Source organism: Carassius gibelio, chromosome B10 (assembly GCF_023724105.1).
Source record: "Carassius gibelio isolate Cgi1373 ecotype wild population from Czech Republic chromosome B10, carGib1.2-hapl.c, whole genome shotgun sequence".
Taxonomy (NCBI): Eukaryota; Metazoa; Chordata; class Actinopteri; order Cypriniformes; family Cyprinidae; genus Carassius; species Carassius gibelio.
Window position 1 is genome coordinate 17,489,009 of NC_068405.1, and position 19,548 is coordinate 17,508,556.

Below are 19,548 nucleotides of genomic sequence, written 5' to 3' on the forward strand. Positions count from 1 at the left end.
AAACAAGGGTTTCGATAATTGAACATGACAGTGACAGATTCTCATTCGCTTTCCTTCCGACTGTTTCCGTCTTCTCTCCCTCACTCCACGGTAAAAAAATGATTTATCCAAGTTGCAAAGATTATTTAAGTATGTTATAAAAGAAAACACTATTTCAGTTTTTATACTGTTGAATTCAATGCATTACTTTCCCTTTCTTTGTAATTGTTTGTGCAGGTTTCCAGCTATTTTTACAAGTAATAAATCCTATACCAATTTATTTTTTCAGTGTTTATTACAAAAAAGGAGTGCGATATCATCAAGTAACTAAACAAGAGGAGAAGAGAGACACAAAACAGGCATGTACAATTACAAAAAGCTCTTTTATGAGACCGGATGTTTACATACACTTTGAGTGAGTGTATGTTTTGTGTGTGGCACCTCATAATCATTTCATGACCTTACATTAGCACACAAGCTCTATGCTCTGTTTAACCGCTCTATGACAAATTTAGGGTGTTCAGCCAAGACCTGACCCCTCTAAAGCAGACTCAGCAGACCAACTAATGCAATCACTTCTGCTTTATCACATACACAGGAAATCAGCTTCATTGAACAGTACAGCTGAAGTTTTTTTTGTTACAAAAAAAGTAAATCCTGAAACAAAAAGAGCAGAGACCAGAGAAGCAGCTAGTGGCTTGGAAAGAAGAGTGTCAAGTGGTTACTAGTAAGGGGGGTGGTTATGAGCAAAATCTTACATCACAATATATAGAATTTCATTTTATGGTTACGCTAAATATCAATGTAGTTATTTTTGCTTTAAATAAGATCTTACTTAAAGGAACATTAATGGGTTAAATAGCCCTTTTAAGCGAACCAAATGCTTCGATTACCCAAGTTGCAAAAAGGTCTCTATTACCCTTATACAAGAGTCCCATTTGAAATCAGCGGATGTGCATCACTTCCAAAATAAATACGTTTAAGTGATCTTTTCCTCTACGACTCTCAAACAAAACTAAAGGGGTGTTGATAGTGTCTAAGCGGAATATTGTTTTTTCAATTATAAGATCCGTTAATGATACAGAAGGCGAATCACTTATGTTGTTTTTTCCCTAAATAATACTAAATATGCTGTATATGCACCCTCTGAGGGTGATTCATAATTTTTTTAGTTGTGAGTTTTGTGGTGTTATGGAGCGATTTTAATGCTGTGTTGGATTTCCAGTTAGATGGATCTCATGCCTGTAAGTCTGATTCAATGATCTCTGGATGTTTTAATACATTTTTGCGGCGACCTTCCAATATATGCAATGTCTGGCGTTTACAAAATGACAGTGCTAGGAATTATATATTCTTTTCAGCTCATCACAGGTGTTATTTAAGGATTGTTTATCTACTTACTGTATGTCCCCTTCATGGAAGCATAGTCACTTTCAAGATGAATATAATTCCGAGGCTAAGCTTTTTATTTTTAGTGTTACCTCTGACACCCCCTACTGGCTATTTTAAAGAGATCAAAATTCTTGTGGAATAATAAGTGGTCTAGAATTCGCCTTAAAGGGACACTCCACCCCAAAATGAAAATTTTGTCATTAAATCACTTAAACCCATGTCGTTCCAAACCCATAAAAGTTTGGGTCGTCTTTGGAACACAAGTTAAGATATTTTGAATGAAAACCGCGCCACAAGGATGCGTTGTTTTCTTTCAAATCAAAGCTAAATACACGTAGGAACAGCGCATCCTTGTGGCACGGCATACGATGATATGGAGAGTCACAGAGGAGACTGTTGACAAAGAAATTGTTGAATTTGTTGTTTTATTAGCTTACAAAAAGTATTCTCGTCACTTCATACTTAACGTTAAGATCTACGCTGAAAGCTTATTGAGTACCCTGGTCTTTTAAAATATTAAAATATCTCCTCATCCGGTGGTAAATTGGCTAGATTCTAGTGTGGCTTCTAGAGGTGTTGCGAGTATAATTTATAAATCACTTGTGGTACAACAGTATTCCTTTCTGACTGAGGGTTTCTGGGAAAGAGAACTTAACACCATGATTGATTGAGACAATGTCTGGGGAAATTGTTTTGCTACCTCTAAAAATCCAGCTCACCAAATTATTCATTATAAATTAATCTATAAGGCATGTGCCACTCCCTGTTTATACTATAAAATGAAAAGTAAGTCTGACCCCTTATGTCACCTGTGTAATAGCTCAAGTCAAGGTACATATATACATATGTTCTGGGACTGAATTGGAGCCACTGCTTTTTCTTCTGCTGGATGATTCGTCGCTGTCATTGTCTGGCAATCAAAAAATATACTGTCTGCTGCCAAAAAGTTTTTTTTTTTTTAATTGTGGTTGGATCCCATCTACCCCAATTAGATTGATGTGGATGTCATACTTGCTGGACATTGCTCTATTGGAGTGTACCACAGCCAGAATACATGGTGCCACCAGAAGGAAAATACAATTTTGGTAGGACCTTTCTGATACTTTATTAGGCCTCTTGATATCCTGAGATGTACTTGTTATCCTGCGAATATTGTTTTGTAATACTGCATTATTACTTTCATTAATGCCAACTTAAAAAAATGACGCTTGGTGAGCAATGTTATGTTATGTAATGAAAACGCATTCCTACATATTTAAGTGTGACATAAGTGTCCAAATACTTTCAGGGCCACTGTAATTTATACTACAGTTTGTTTAGTCCCGCTTTGATCATTTAAAATCATTTGCAAATGTTATTATGCAAACAAACATTCCGCATGCACCAGCAATAGAAATGTTTGACTTATTAAATGGTATATATGAGAAAGTTCCGATGGATAGCATAATAAATAACCATAACATACAGTGAAAATTGTTCTCTTCCTGTTCTCCGGCCCCATTTCTGGTCTTAATTAAACAGCTGAGGAAGGAAAAATGCACCTTGTTCTCTTACACCAGCTCATAAAGAAACTAAGACGACAGAGTAAGTGGCCCACAAATTCCTTTTGGACCTTTTCAAGACACACGCATACTTTAAAAGCGAGGCGGAAAATCTCAGAATGGCTACAGCGAGGGCTATCGGCTGTGTCTGGACCATTAAAACAGCATTGCATGGCAGATGCTCAGTGTAATCGTTTCAATGATATTGGGAGTTACAGCTATGGTTGATTTATACGGCAAGTGCTGCCATTAGCTGTGACAGTTTGGAGGCAGGTGTTTGTTTAAAAGCAGCTGGGTTGATTTATGACTCCCCACGCCTGAAACTGCATTAAAAACACTGTAGTTATGGGGAATGTTCTCTGTTTACCGGGCGAGCGAATGAACAATGTGCAGAGAGGGAACGCTGAAAGCTATGTTGCATATATGTGCGATCAAAGAAGGAGATAGAAGCAACAAGTGTGTGCGCCAGAAAGAACGAAGGATTTTGAGAAAACGTGCACGCAAGTGTGTTAATACATAAATATGGGTAGTTCACAAATAGAGTTAGAATATGCACTAGCACGAAACAGCATTAGGATGAAATGATTATGTACGTTTGGAGTATCAATTATTATATGTAAACAGGCAGGCGGAACACATGTGCCGAGGCCTGTGGAGAGTATACATTAGCGCAGGTCATTTGGAGTAGCTGGGAAGATTTTCAACAGTTCCTGGACTTATTCATGATCTGCTCCGACCACCCACCAAACGGCAGGCTGCTGCAGTATTCCCTTAACTCTCATCGAGGCCCAGTCGCACGCCAGACGGATGCAAACAGTGAAACTTCCTAATGAAGATCGGAGCTAGTCTGGAAAACTGCAGCAGGAGCATAAAAATTCTCAGTCAAATACCTGAAGACCAAAGGGAGACCTGAATAACAAATAAAAGTTGGATTTGAAAGTTGTGTTGGTCAGTTTTTTTTCACCTCTAATGAAAAAGCAATATATGAAGAACATACGGTCTAGAGATGCACCTATATCTATATTCTGGCCAATAAAAACAATAAAATATTCTATTCACATAAATGTAATTATTTTATACATAAAATAACAACCTAACCAGTCAATAACTGATACTGTATCAATATCCTGTGCAAGCACAAAACAGTATGAAGATTGTATAATATTATATTAATATAATATTCATATAATTTCATGTGTACATAAAATTATAAATAACCTTTCCAGTCAATAGCTATTATTTCGATAATATTAAATAATAACCTAAGCAGTCAATAACTGATACTCTCAATATATTGTGTAGCCCTAATAAACATAATGAAGATTATATAATAATATTATAATATAATATTGGCATAATGTCATATTTATTTAAAATAATGTTACTAGTCAATAAATTATACTCTCTCAATATATTGTGTAGCCCTAATAAACACAACATAATGAAGATTGTACACTAGTATTGTATTAATAAAATATTCGTTTGCACGTTATCTTACAGTACGTGTACTAACATGTACTTATAGTGTACTTACAGTGTATTTATCTAAGAAAGTTCTGGTAACACAAGGTAACTACATGGGGTAGGGTTAGGTTTAGGGGTAGGTTCAGGGTTAGTACCTAGTTATTACATAGTTATTGTAATTACTATAATAAGTACATAGTATGTACATGAGGAACAGGACTGTAAAATAAAGTGCTACCAAATATTCATATAATTTCATGTGTATATAAAATTGTAAATAATAACCTAACCAGTCAATAACCAATATCATATTGATATATCGTGTAACCCTAACATACACAAAACAATGAAAATTGCATAATATTATGATAATATAATATTCATACAAATTTAATGCATTAAATTAAAGAAAATCATAATATAATGAAGATCATAAAATAATATAACTAGTGCTGTCAAAATTAGCACTTTGAAGGAGGCAATTCATTTTTCCAGTTAAAAATATTTAATGCAGGGGCTGAGCTAGTACTAATCGCAATTAATATCAGAAGAAAATGTGCAATTAATTTTGATCAACTGACAGCACTAAATCCAACATTAAAATAATATTCAAATTATAAAACTATTTTATTAATGCACATAAAATTATAAATCAGCTAACAACTGATGTTCTATCAATATGTTGATGCTGCCCTATTAAGAACGAAACATAAAAGAGACGATAAACCTCTTCCAGACTGGAAAACTACTTAAGACCAACACCTAAGAACAAACTCATTCTTTTAACAAACAAGATTGTTGACAATTTTAAGGAAAATAAACAGCAATCAAAATAAGCCATTTCAAACTTGAGGGCTTTCCAAACATCATAAACGGGTATCCCAACAAAGTTTAATTCAAAACACAGCCTGGCTCTAGTCTTCGGTCTTCATGATGAGTGCTTTTATCACATTTCATCCCCTTCAAACTGATTCCGGCAGAGCCGGACTTTGTCCCTGAGGGCCACATAAAAGACTGAAGGGTCTTTCCACTGTCTTCAGATGATATTAGCCCTTCAAGAAGTCATTGTTATGAATCACACTGCTCACAAAATGCAATGGTTTAGTATTTCTCTAATTTCTTGACCTGTCTGCAATTAGGAGCTGCTCATGACATGCATCCAGACAAGGAGAAACTGATCTGCAAGCTCTTCAAAGATGAAAATAAAATACAACCAGACAACCCTAAAAAGGAAGTACAGGCCATCTTAGAAGACATCATCAAACGATCCTTTAATAATTTTCCTTTCCTTTGAGCTCACGGCCACCCTTCTCTGGTCTGGAAGCCCAAGCTGGCAACTCATGGAGCGATGCGTCAATTCCTACTTCCATTTTTACGCTTGTCATAAAGTCCTTCTGAAAAAGTGGACAGCGCCATTATACAGTTCTCAATAAAAGCCGATATGAGAGGGAGACTTCGGTTTAACGGGACAATCTCTGGACTCCATCACCCAGAGTACATCTGGATCGCATCTCCAGGCCTCTGCGGAAATCAGCCGTGCAGCGATGGACTAGAAGTGAAGAAATGTGGGTGCAACATGTTGTTAGAGTCCACTGCATTTCAAGAATGCATCCAGGGGGTCAAAGACGCTTCCAAGATCGCAAAGAGCGTTACGCAAAAAGAATTGTGTGAATTTTTAGTGCTACATTAAGAAAAGAGGATAGTAGATCAAATTGGTATAGGACCGAAAAAACTCCAAACCGCATCATTTGGTAACAGATGAGGCATCCAAGGTGGAGAAGGAAGGAAGGAAACGCAGAACTGCACTCCAAGACAGTCTCACTGGGACACAATCGCTCTAATACGCATGGTAAGAACAAGGAAAAGAAAGCAAAGGTATGGGGTGGTGGTAGCTTAATGGTCAGAGCAGCTAACTTCAAGTTTATGCATTGAAACCCATGTAGGGTTGATTTTGGATCTAGAATGTTATTGAGAGCCAATTCCTGTCCATCCAATTAGTGCATTTGAGGTCACTTTAGATCAATGGTTTGGCTAAAGGAGTGGATGGAAGAGCGTTAATAAGAAGCAAAGAAGGTTGCACGTCGAAAATTATGAATTTATGGTCAGAATGGGATTCGTCAGATTTCATTTACGAGACTGGTGGGTCGATATTACAGCGAATGTTCAGGTTTAATGGATGAGCCCTGCAGAATTTAAGCAGCTGTTAAATCAAGTAAACACGGAAAAGACTTATAATAAGACTTTGGAATGAGGCCTGATACTACATTACAGCTAAGGTGATGTACATTCCTATATAACCATACAATGAAACATCGGCTCTGTTTCAACAACTAATGTAGGTTTTGTAAGCATCCTAACAAAAATGGAACCTCAAAAGGGACTAACTTGGATACATAAAGGAGGCATCAACAAAAATGTTCCACTAGGCTTGTTGCAAGGCATTAGTCAGGACCTCAAGCATCCTCAAATCAAATCTGAAGTGTCTATCTCACATCTTTTAATATCACCAACAGTTGAACAGTTTACTTGGCCTAGAAATAAACGTGTTCCTCTGATTTCTTGTGTCAAGACAACTACCCAGTGTTTTTAGGCATTCTACCTTGATTGCATTTTCCATAAAAATTAATTCGAAGCCGCCTTTGAATTTGTCTTAAATATGTTTAAAAGAATAGTAGCCTTGTTTTGCTTAAAATTTGGAACAATTTTTGCATTGAGAGTGCACATGATGTTTTAAAATGATTTCAAGGTACTGTAGTCAGTTCACTAGGGTTTGAAACATAGCCATTCTAATTTAAAAAAATGACAATATAGAAAACAAGATCTCCGAATGCTTCATAGTTATGACACTGGGAAGGTGGCCTGACAATTCTAGATCTCAATTTATATACACAGTAGGCTGTTATCAGCTGTCAAGCTCTGAAGATAACATTTTCTTTTCAGTAAGTGAGCGTATAGAAATTCAATCACATTCTTAATAACATCTCTCCAGCATCTCATTTATCATGGAATCAGTTAGTCCTACAGAACCAGGTCAAAAGTGACTAGATGTGGAAAATAATGGAATAATTCTTAATTTGAGTTCAGCTAACCAACTCTAAGTTCATCTAGTAAGACTCTCAAGGAATATTTCTGGCTCTACAATGGTACATCAGTAACAAATGACTAGTGATTATCGCCACAATACTCACACTTCACTCATCTTTATTCACAATCACTGTCCTGACAGCTTTATCTTAAATCTTGGCCTGGGGTGGTCACATCAGTTCGATCTGTTTATACACACGCTGGGTGATCGAAAGAACCCCTAAACAATTTGAGGGAGGTGAGGTCAGAGGTTCTTCCAGCTTATGGGCCACCTCACTGACACCTAGGACGTTGGAAGGCATAGTGTTAAAAGTTCTGAGCTGGTAAAGCTGGTTGTAGGTTTGACCCTGGCATTGAGACAACTATGATTGTGTGGCTTTCAGAATTGGATTGGAAATCAACTCCTGGGTTTGAAATGAATCAGAATAGTGGTAACAAACAGGATAAAGAACTGCAATGTAAGGAAGTAGAATTACAATTATTCAAATTAATTAATATACATCTAATTGTAATTTCTAACTAGAAGGGCTAAATTTGTCTTTTTCGAAAATTGCGGAAATTTAAAAGGTTTAAAGTTTGAAAGTTTATAGATATTATGGATAGAAATACAGATAGAAAGAAAGACAGTGACAGAATCACAGACTAAACTTCAGACAGAATGATAGCTAGAACAACAGACAGAATGATAGATAGATGTGATTCCCTTAGCCATCCATACAGACGTGGTCAATTCCATTCAAATTCAAACTCATAAACTGAAATTAATTCTTCAATTCTGAATTCTGCAAATCCCTTTCTTGAGCGAGCGCCTATAATAAGTGCACTTGAAGTCGCTTTGGATAAAAGCATCTGTTAAATGACTACTTGCTTACTAGAGCTCCAAAATGACAACTTGATTTGCTCTGTCTGGCTGCAGACCACAGGCTACAAAGAAAAGTCCTACAGTAAGTGCAGTTATGAAGACCTCCAGAGTATCTTCCCAAACTGAAGGAGATGAATGGACTGCCTAGACTGCAGCTCAGAGAACACCCACTACACAAACCCAAAACCCTGCTACGACAGATACAGACACATGAATGCCAGACCAGCAGGCCATGAGAGAGATAGAGAAGATGATTTAAACCGCATTTATCAAGTGCAAGGCTGACACAATGTTAAACAACGACACGTTGGGGCTGATTACAGCTCATATTGCTGTAAGTTATGGCGTGTGGAGGTCACAAGGTCACGGCAGAAGCAGGGATAATAGGATCTGGCTCGTGCTGAGTTAATTATGAGGGCCACATAGGTCCCTCTGTTCTCCTCCTTGTAACTCATACCTTAATGAGCTTTGGAGTCCGACTTCTGAAGGGTTAGACCTTTATCTTCTCAGCAGCACCTGATTCATCTCCAAACACACATACATGAGGCCTTCACCCCCTGCTCAGCTGCTGCTAATAGCTGCCCCTCACACAAACAAGCGCACATTCACAAACACACAGGCTGGGGGTCACCAAGAGTGTGTCCTGACTGTTGTTTGACTTCCATAACAGCACCGTCTCCAGTGAGGAGCTGTGATTGGCAGAACGGGAGGTGGGCGGACAAATGTACTGTCTGTGAACCTTGTAAAGGCTTGTCCTTCACTGGTGCTCCGCAGAAAGACGGCCTATTGAGTTACATTCACGTGGCTGAAAATTGCAGAACATCTAGAGATCTAGACATCGATGAGGAACGCAATAAATCGGGACACTTGGTGCGGGACGTCTGCACTAGACATAACTGAGAATTAGAAATGTTCAGGGTCTAATCTGAGCCAGCCGCAGCTAGGGATGTGATCATTTCTACTGCTGGAGGGCTCGACAGATAAATCACACACTATTATCTTTTTTACAAATATTTTGTCTATGTAAAAGAGCTGAGGAGTAGTTAAGCTAATAATTTAAAGGGATCGTTCAGCCAGGAATGAAAATGTAGTAATCGTGAACTCAGCCTTATGTTGTTGCAAGATACTTTGAAAACCTTCATAAAAGTTTTCAACAAAGTAAGGTTATGTGAATGATGACGGAATATTTGGACTGAAATACATTTTACAGCAGTTTGACAGTAGCTCAAGTTGCTTTCAAACTGATAGTTGTGTTTATTCATAAAATGATGTGTAGTTTAATACAAACACGCCAAGCTAGATGGATTTAAATAAATGCTAAAATGCATAATCAAAAACCATAATCTAAAAGTTTAAGATATTATCCTCTTCAATGTACATTACAGTTCAAAATATTGTTTTTATGCTCACCAAGGCTGCATTAATTTGATCAAAAATCATATTGTGAAATATTATTAATATATTACAACATTTGCTTTCTATTTTAATATATTTTTAAATGTAATTTATTCCTGTGATGGCAAAGATTAATTTTCAGCCGAATAACTCTAGTGTCACATGATCCTTCATGAAATTATTCTAATATACTGATAAATTATTACGATTACCAATGTTGAACAGTTATGCTTAATATTTCGGTGGAAACCATGCTTTTTTTTTCAGGTTCTTTGAAGAACAGAAAGATGAGCATTTAATTGAAACAAAAATATTTTGTAACATTAAACATGTATTTAATGTAATTTTTTATTAATTTAATGAATCCATGCTGAATAAAAGTCTACATTTCTTTTTAAAAATCCTACAGACCAAAATGTTTAAACGGTAGTGAATATTAATCTGATTTAATACATTTCTTATTTCTATAATTATTAGATGGACATCTTTAGTGGAACATTGCATCTCATTCATCTCGTTTATTTCAGTGTGTCACAGCACCTGTTTTTTAAGAGTGTCCCAATCTAACCACAAGTTTTCTGTGGCACAAAAATTAGAACATGGTGCTATTAATGCCCAATTTATGCGGATAAAAACTGTATATTGAATGCATGGATCAAAATATCTGCCAAATGCCATTATAAAAATAAAATATCACAATCAATCAATCGATCATGCCATGCAAATATTGTGTTCTCAGAGTCATTTCCGAGCACTTGTGCCCATCCGTAGCTGCAGAGTGATCAAGTCATCACACAGCACGAGAGAAAGAGCTGGCACAATCCAGGGCCTTTCTTTCTGCCCCCCTCTCTCTCACCTCCCCATCTTCATCCTCCTCATTTAAAAGCTGTTGAAATCAGCCATTAATCCTACATCAAAAGCAGAGAAAGGCATCTCGACCCCGTCATTCAAAAGGAGGCCCATCCGATTATAACAATCCAATTTTACTGCAAGTTTCATTAAGGGGCTTTTCACCATGTGCGGAATGCAGGAATGTGATACCTCTCTGGGCATGTGCACCGCAGACATGTAATCAGCACACACCAGCAGCCTCGTTTCTTGGATCGCTCCTGCTTGGTTACGGCACCCAAACACAGAAAAACAATAATTTGAATGAAGTAGCCGGCACTGTAATTGCAGTGCCCACACATTCTGCCATTAAAATGCCAGGGTCTTCGGACCCCACAGGCCAAGCCCGAAGAGTGTGCATCCGTCTTCATGGCAACCACCGCGTAGCATGCACACAAAAAGTCAAATTACAAGCATCTTAACACATGGTAGGGCAACATCACACCCTGAGGATGCAATTTAACATGAAACTATGAAGATAAGGGGAAAGAACTGCATTCGTGGCAGACCAGGCAAACGTGGTGGTTTCAAGAGTTGTGAAAGAATCCCATTAGATGATGAAATCATTACTCTAGATGCTACAGCTATAAACATAGACATAGAATGGATGTCAAAGGTCAAACTTGTTTACAAATAGATTTGGAGGAACAGAATGAGTAGTAGTAGTACTGTAGTAGTGAACTTAATATTGCTGTCACCAAATACCAACAATGCACCTGTAACTCAGAGGTTTACAAAAAAAAAAAACTCTCTTTACCATTAACAAAAGAATGGAAGCCCATTTCTGCCACGGAATAAAACTTAAATATAAAAAAATGCACTTGCGACTTTTTCCTCACAATTCTAGCTTCTTCTCTCGCAATTCTGAGCTCATATCTCACAATTCAGAAAGAATCTGCAATATATAAATGAAAAAGTCAGAATTGCAAGATTAAATCACAACTGCAAGATGATAACTGCCAATTCTGTGAAGAAAAGTCTGAACATACAAACTATAAAAAAAATTTAAAAAAAAGTTGAATTTTGAGACAAAAAGCTGCAATTACCTTTTTAATTTTGTGGCGTGAAAAAAATGCAAGATGTAAACTCAGAATTCTGGTGGAAAAAAAAGTCAGATTTGCAAAAAATATACTCTGAATTATGAGATAAAATTGTAGCGATTCTTTGACAAATGCAGCTTTGACAAAATGTCAATTAGTAAGTTTGCTCAAACATAAACTTAAGACCCCAATGAAACCCTATTTCTATATTTTAGTTATTTATCTCCCATGCTGCAGCAGACGTGGTAATCTACTGAGAGGGAGGATGAGATAAAAAGATGAAAGAAAAGAGAGTTAAAGAGGAATGGATGAAAGGGAGGCGAGGTGGGCACATGAAAGTCAGCACCCCGTGGCGTTTAAGTAGCGTTTAATCCAAAAAGGGCCTTAAACCAGCCCTGAACACGCAAACTGAACCAGACAGGTGGACCAATTACACACACATACACCACAGGTGCAAAAAGATGCATAAATATTCCTACATTAAAGGAAGAATGTTTTTAGAGCGTAATGCATAAGATAAATCAATTGGTTTGCTCTTCTACTGTCAACTATTAATAATAATTAAAAACATGATTTCTGTGATACAGAGCTGTGCAAAATCTAGTTGAATGAATTACTCAGCGATAAAACTTCAAGAATCTGAAAATCATTCTTACTCTCTCTCCTTCTCTGTGAGTTTGTCAGTGATGGTGTCTTTGATGGAGGAGCGGGAACCCTTGTGGATGACTGGATACCTGAGCGGCATCTGCAGGAAGTTCGATATCCTCAGCACCAGGTGAGCCGTATAACCCAGAGCCACCGCCAAACTCCCATCATCCTTTGCTGCAGCAAACAAAGGAAAACATAGGGGCAAAAAAGTGTAAATAAGAGAAAATTGCACAGAAAACAGAACTCAAATAAGACAGCTGAATCTCGAAGAAAGGCCTGGGACAGATTTAACCACCAAAAATCTAAAAGGAAAGAAATACTGAATCCTATTCTTCAACTTTCAACTTTTTGTTTTGCATTGTGACATTGTTCACATTACTGTAACACCTCTGCATTAACAGCTCATTCTCATTATAGAAACTGATATTCATAATAAAATACATAAAACACACTATTTAATCATAGCTTAAAAAGCATTCTAATAAAATATTACTCAAATAATATTAATAATAGTGTCTAATAATATATTATAAATTAATTCTCATTATAGATTTTTATGATAAAATACACAAAAACAAAACGCGTCAAATTCATGAAAAAAGAATTCAATGTTGAATTCTAAAATACTTAATTATATTTTAATAACATAATTATACATAATAATAATAATAATAATACAGTCTCTAATAAGTTATATATTTGTTACAAATTAATTCAGTATAGAATTTTATATAATAAAATACATAAAACAGAAGACATAAACTTAAAGCAAATAATTGCAATGCTGAATATTACATAATTAATATTTAAATATAATTTTAAATGACATGTTAGAATAATTATAAATACTATTTCATATTATATATTAAAAATATATTTTTCTATAAACAAATACATTTTGTAATTTATTATTTGACAAACCTGTTTGTTTAAGAGAACAATGCAAAAAATACATTATTTATACAAAATGGTTCTTCATTATTTATACAAGCCTACAACCTCAATTTTATCTGAGGTCAAGATTTGTACATTCTGTTTAAAAGGATGGATGAGTCACAACAATTGAAGTTAATTCACGCCAATCTGAGGTTATAAATCAAAGGCCATTTGATAAGTTGATGGAAGCTGATTGTTGAGTCTCCTTAGGGCCTTTGAGTTATGAGGAGCCATATAATAACCTAATACCATGCAAAACTTCAGTTCACCCCAGCGATGCCCTTTCCTGATGGGGTCAAAAGCATTACCAGAGGCAAAAAGCTACTCAAAAAAAAAAAAAAACAAGGATCGGCTAATGCTAGTGTTCATTCTTAAAATATGTATACGTGTGCATTTCCTGAATAATTATATGCAATCTAAATCACTCTGATGGCTCCATCACTGTCTGAACAGCAACCTTTCAGGGCATTTCTAGCAAATTCAAACAAAAAACCCAAATGGCAAACAAAAAATATTTGGTTGCTGAGCAACTGAAAGGACAGGTTATTATGGGTTGTGAAAAAAATCATGCAAAAAGCTTTTTTTTCTCTTAAAAGTAGCCATAAAAACCACACTTTTCATAATCATGCATCCTAACTACATTTCCCAGACATCCCTGCAACTACACGTGCTTCATTGTAACTCACAACATTTCCGCTTACATAAGGTTTCCAGGCTAGAACAGCCAGATATTTCCAATATTTCATTTCCAAATTAAGAAAATAAGCTGCAGACACAGACCATATCACTTATGGAAAGCTGTGTGAGATGTATATAGTATAATACGTTGTATATGCATAAGAGTCGTAGTGCCAAACAATAGCCACATATGTGAAAGACTGCATATGCATGTATGTGAACATGTGTGTCGTTGAGTGCGCGGTTCAACCTGGCTTCCATTAACCTCTCTGTTCTTTTGAAGTCATGCCTCTCCAGCCTGAAAAAAGCCAAACCTGATTCCCTGCGACACATACAGTGCTGCCTAAAGGACTCATGGGAAATGAGATGAATAACTCTCCCCACAGCCTACACAACAAAGAACATCACTTGTACCCATCACACACAATTCATTCTCCTTATTAAAAAGCCTAACTATAGCACTGGGAGATGAATGCCCTAATAAAATCCTTTACTCTTATATAATACGAGAAGTCAGAAGGTCCGACCACGGTTCTCGCTGTGTGAATAACTGACTAGAGTGATCTCACTCGTAACCACAAGCTGAAGGGTTCCATGGATACAGGGCTCCATTGATCAGAACAGAAAAGGAGGATTGATTGATGGCCTGGAGCCTGTGATCCACAGCCAGACTGAAGAAACCCAGAAATCAAGGGAACTACAGCCAGTGAAGCAGAACCGACTGGGGACTCAAGAGCTCCTCTCCAGATGAGTTCAGATTTGCTGTATCTCATTCAGTTACCAATACAGGGAAATCTGAAGTACATTTTTTCCACTTTTTTTATGCAGACATATACTGCACGTATTGAATGCAATTTAATGATATCAAATGAGACCATTCAAAATGAACAGTTTCCTAAAATTTGAAGAAAAATGTATGAAAATTCAAAAAAAAAAAAATACTAAAATGTAACAAATGTGCAATATTTTACTGATATGAGCAATATTTCGGAGCCAAGTGGGCATCATTTTAATTTTAAAATCGCCAGATGTCAACTGATTCGTCAGCTCAGGTTAACTGAAACCATGAAAAAAAATAAAAAATAAAACACTATTAAAAAAAAATATATATATATATATAAAAAAATATATATATATATAAATATATATATATATAAAATGCAAAAAATGACAACACATAATAAAAATGACAGAAACAATAAAATTACTAAACCTTTAAATTAAAAACTAATAATGAAAAAAAAAAAAACATAACGAATTAGAAATGTTAATAAAAAGTACTGGTATAGATCCCTCCTTCTGCATAATATGCTTGAAAAAAAAACATTCATATTTTGTATGATTTGCCACTATATCCATGTCCAAAGAACAAACAGAGGTGGGTTTTTTTGTTTTTTGTGTCAAACTGACTAGATTTTTGTACTGACTCAAGAGAAAGCAATTATTGGTCAATTAATTGGTTAATTAATCCATCAGTCAGTCACAACTTGAACAACAAGAATGTTCATTGTGTAGATTTAATTCTCAAACTCCAAACTTACCTTGAAAGTCTTCAGAATTGGGCAGTTTGACACCACAAATCACATAATCATTCTGATTGTTCTGCAAAGAGAACAAGAAAACAACAGAAAGGCAGTCGTGAGCACAGCATTCTAGAAACAGCTTGAACAGCCGATTAATCAAATCCTTTATGCAACAACATCGAAAGCTTGGCAGAGGATAGTTTGGTCTGATTGTGGTTTTCTGCTCATTTTCAGTGGCTTTATTCTGTAAACTGATTTGACTGGCAGCGGGACTCTGCGGGCACCAGTCAATGTACGCACTAAACAGTAGTTCTAGCTCATACTGAGATGGTGGGAAACCAAAACTTGTTAACAGCCAGTAACACCAGAGTCTGCAAAGACCCTGACCTCTAACATTCCCAGCAAGCCACACGCTCCAGTCATCAGCGAGACAGACAGGAAGCTGCACTACAAGTGTTTCTGTTGAGCATGTTTGAATGTGATATTGTTTGTGTGTGGAGTTAAACACTCACCACATCAATGGGATAAATGTAGGACAGCTCTGATATAAGCTGACGACAGCGGAAGGTGAGCTGGGCGTTGGATTTAAGAAACAGCTCTCTGTTGAAGAACAAACACAGAAGAACCTCACCATGTATTCAAATTAAGTGTAAAGAAAACAATAGAAATCATTCGTATCATTAAGATAAAAATAATAAACAAATCATTATTTCTATATTCGTATTATTTAAGAATTGTACTGCTAAAATGTTAGACAAGTTCAGTATTTTAACTTATTATTATCGATATTAAAGGTGCAATAGGAGATCTTGGAAAATGCTAACATCAGCCTGATAGCACTGAAAGCAAACGTCCCACTCTCCCTGCAATCACCGTCCAAAACCACGCCCCCTGAATGCATTTATGCTCACAGACCAGAATAACAGAGGCAACATTACTAAAATAGGCTACATCAGCTGTTCCCAATTCTTATTATTAGTGTTGTAGTATATTAATAATTAATTGTAATATTTAATTAATAATTAAGAATAATAATACAAATATTTAATAAATACATTAAATTAAATGAATACTAAACTAATAAAAATACTATTATTCTGTTATAATATAGTTATTATTATCATAATTTAGCTTTATGTTTATTTCTAGATTGACATGATTTAATATTTTACATTTAATGCAATAAATAAATATTAATAATAATAATAATAAATAACTTAATTAATAATGATAAAGGTTAAATTACAATAATAACTGTTATTATTATTATCATTATTAATTAATAAGTTATTTATTATTATTGTTACTATTATAACAACTGAAAACAAATTATGATAATGATAATTATTATTATTATTATTATTATTATTATTATTATTATTATTATATACAATTAATACACATGTAAATATATTATTCTAGAAACCCTGTGTTCATACATCCACTAAAACATAATTTTACAACTGGTTAATAACAATAGCTCTTGAGAATATTCTAGCATCATTTGTGTGCAAATGTTATAAGGATATTTATATTTCTCTAATTAAATTAAATTCACACATGTTTTAGTGTCCAAATTTGGGGCTACTGTATAACTAGCAGATGCCAGTCACAACACAGGAAATAACAGGGAGTCCAAATGACATGGAGAAGAAAGAGGGGAAAAATAAAAGGAAAGAGAAGAGAAGTATTAATTGCAATGTTTATACTGGCTCTAGGAAGTTCACTTCGCTAATGATGCTTTGAATCATCTCTCTAGTAATGGTAAGAACTACTCAATTATCATAACTGCCAAATTACAATGAACTTCCTTCACTCTGACCCCATCCTCCAGTGGTACATCTGTCAAGAAGGGGACACAGCATTACCTCAGGACGGGGGGAGACTGGGGGACGAGCACAGCTAAAACCAAGACCTGTCTAGGTGAGGTGCAAAGGGTTGAAAAAATGTTTACTTTTCATGTTCGGCTACTGGGTCTGTGACTTGAGGAGAAAGATGAAGAGTAATGATAGAGGATAACGCGGTATTCATTTACAGCCATGAAAGAGAGGCAGGAAGAAAGTAATGATGAGGTATGAAGGATATACCTTCCTCACTGGACTATTGCTTACATGTGGGTCCACAAGGCCTGCTCTACACCTCCCAAAATCCAGTCAAAACATTTCTATCCAACCACTGTTAAACTGTGAACATAACTTGATCTGTCTTTACTGGAAGTGGGTCTCCAATGTGCCAAAAACAGCATGAGATGCAAATCAACGCCCAGACACATCTGTCTGAATGTGTGTGATGGTAGTGGAATTTAAAGTTGTATTCACGATTTTAAAATGTAATTTTTTTTTTTTTAGCAGCATTACTCCAGTCTTCAGCGTCACATGATCCTTCAGAAATCATTCTAATATGCTGATTTGCTGCTCAAGAAGCAAATCTCTGTTATTATTAATATTGAAAACAGCTGCTTCATATTTTTGTGGAAACCATGATACACTATCATTTAAAAGTTTGGGCTAATTAATATTTGTAGTCAGCAAGAATGCAGTTTTATTATTCCAAATTGTTGGCTAATACAAACAAATATATTACATAAACATAACAAATACATGAATAAATATAATAAATATTAAACATAGTTAAAGACTGGATTATATCATTTCCTGATCCCATTTCCCCCTTCAGATTGCTGACATGTATTATAAAAAAACAAATTTTTTAAGGCAAAGTGGACAAAAATATCAAATGATACCAATGTTTATTGAGGCCTGACATCTGTGCTTCTAACAAGTCGTACAGAAGCATTATTTCAGAGGTCAGCTCACTGTGTGTGACCCTTTGGGTCGTGTCAAACCCTTCAGCACTGACACAACATAAGCTGCTTATTGTCACACGATGCAATTCAAGTGGATGGGAAAACACAAATATATCCAGCATGCCCTCAGTCTGCTTGAGTTGACCATCTAATCTCCTAAAGCACTCCCAAAAAAATGACAGAACGAAGGAGTACCAGATTCGGCAGCCCATCACGGTAATGTCAGACAGATGTGAGTCCACTCGAGTGGAGGGTGGAGAACGAGGGATGAAAAAGGGAAAAGAGAGGGACGGATAATTGCAGGTTGCCAATCACTCACCTTTTGGCAGTGCATTCCTTCTGTAACTCTGTCAAAGACTTTTGCTCAGACTCCAGACCCTGATGCTTGGTAGATGACGCCTCCTCTGAGGAGATGAACAGAGACAGGTGGAGAGAATAAAAGAGAGAGAAAAGACGGGAATGAGGTGAATGAACAGGTAGTCTCATGTGTGTTTGTACAAGTGGGTAGGTGCGTGTCATTTTGATGACAGTCTATTAAATTGTACCGTCATAAAACATAGTCTTTCATCATCATAAAAACATTTCCTCTACAGGCAACATAAAACTAATTGAGATTCAAAAAATGCTTGTAGGGGTTTTTTACATAAATATAACGGCTCAGCATTATAATAAAAAAGATGAGAGCATATAATCAAAACACTCCTGACTTGAAATTTGTATAATGGAGCAGGATAAGGCACGCTTAGATTACAAAAAGTCTGACAGAGTTTAATGATGAAATTGTGAAACTCTGCAATCTTAAATAGTCTGGTAAACTGTTATTGTACTCGAGTACATTTATGGGTGTTTCTTGACCTATGAACGTTTTTGAACTGCTCTGACCTAGTGAACTTTTAAAAAAAATACAATTAAAATAGTCTTATTTACAAGTAATATTCATAAATAAAATTGTATTTCATCACAATCATGGTACAATAATAGAGTAAAAAAAAAAAAAAAAAAGTACGCTATTGGGGCAAAATTGTTAGTTGTGTTGGAAATGATGCCACAACTGAATGTTGTAATCTTATAAAGATTGGTAAAATATTTTTTACACACATTTTGAAATGGTTTGTGCTCATTTCATTTTTCAGATTTTCAGATTAAGGTTACATTTTTTTTTATTTTTTTTTGATAATTGTGTAATAAAAATACACTTCCTGAAGTTGAACACTTTCCGCTACAAAGGAAATAATGCATATTGAAACCCCCAACTTACAAAGGTACAAAATAATATTGTCTCTAACTGCTGCTCTGTGCAGAAATCTAGTAT

The 19,548-nt window shown here is 35.7% G+C and overlaps 1 protein-coding gene across 2 annotated transcripts in view; it reads right to left on the reverse strand.

Annotated features, from left to right (window-relative positions):
• The window catches only part of uvrag (UV radiation resistance associated gene), a 96,672-nt gene that overhangs the window by 44,873 nt on the left and 32,251 nt on the right, over positions 1-19,548 (reverse strand). For both annotated transcript variants that reach the window (XM_052567237.1, XM_052567236.1), the window contains 4 exons: positions 18,556-18,640; positions 15,943-16,030; positions 15,449-15,509; positions 12,302-12,467 (listed from right to left, as the gene is read on the reverse strand). In XM_052567237.1, the coding sequence (XP_052423197.1) occupies positions 12,302-12,467; positions 15,449-15,509; positions 15,943-16,030; positions 18,556-18,640 (400 nt within the window). The remainder of the gene's footprint in view (positions 1-12,301; positions 12,468-15,448; positions 15,510-15,942; positions 16,031-18,555; positions 18,641-19,548) is intronic.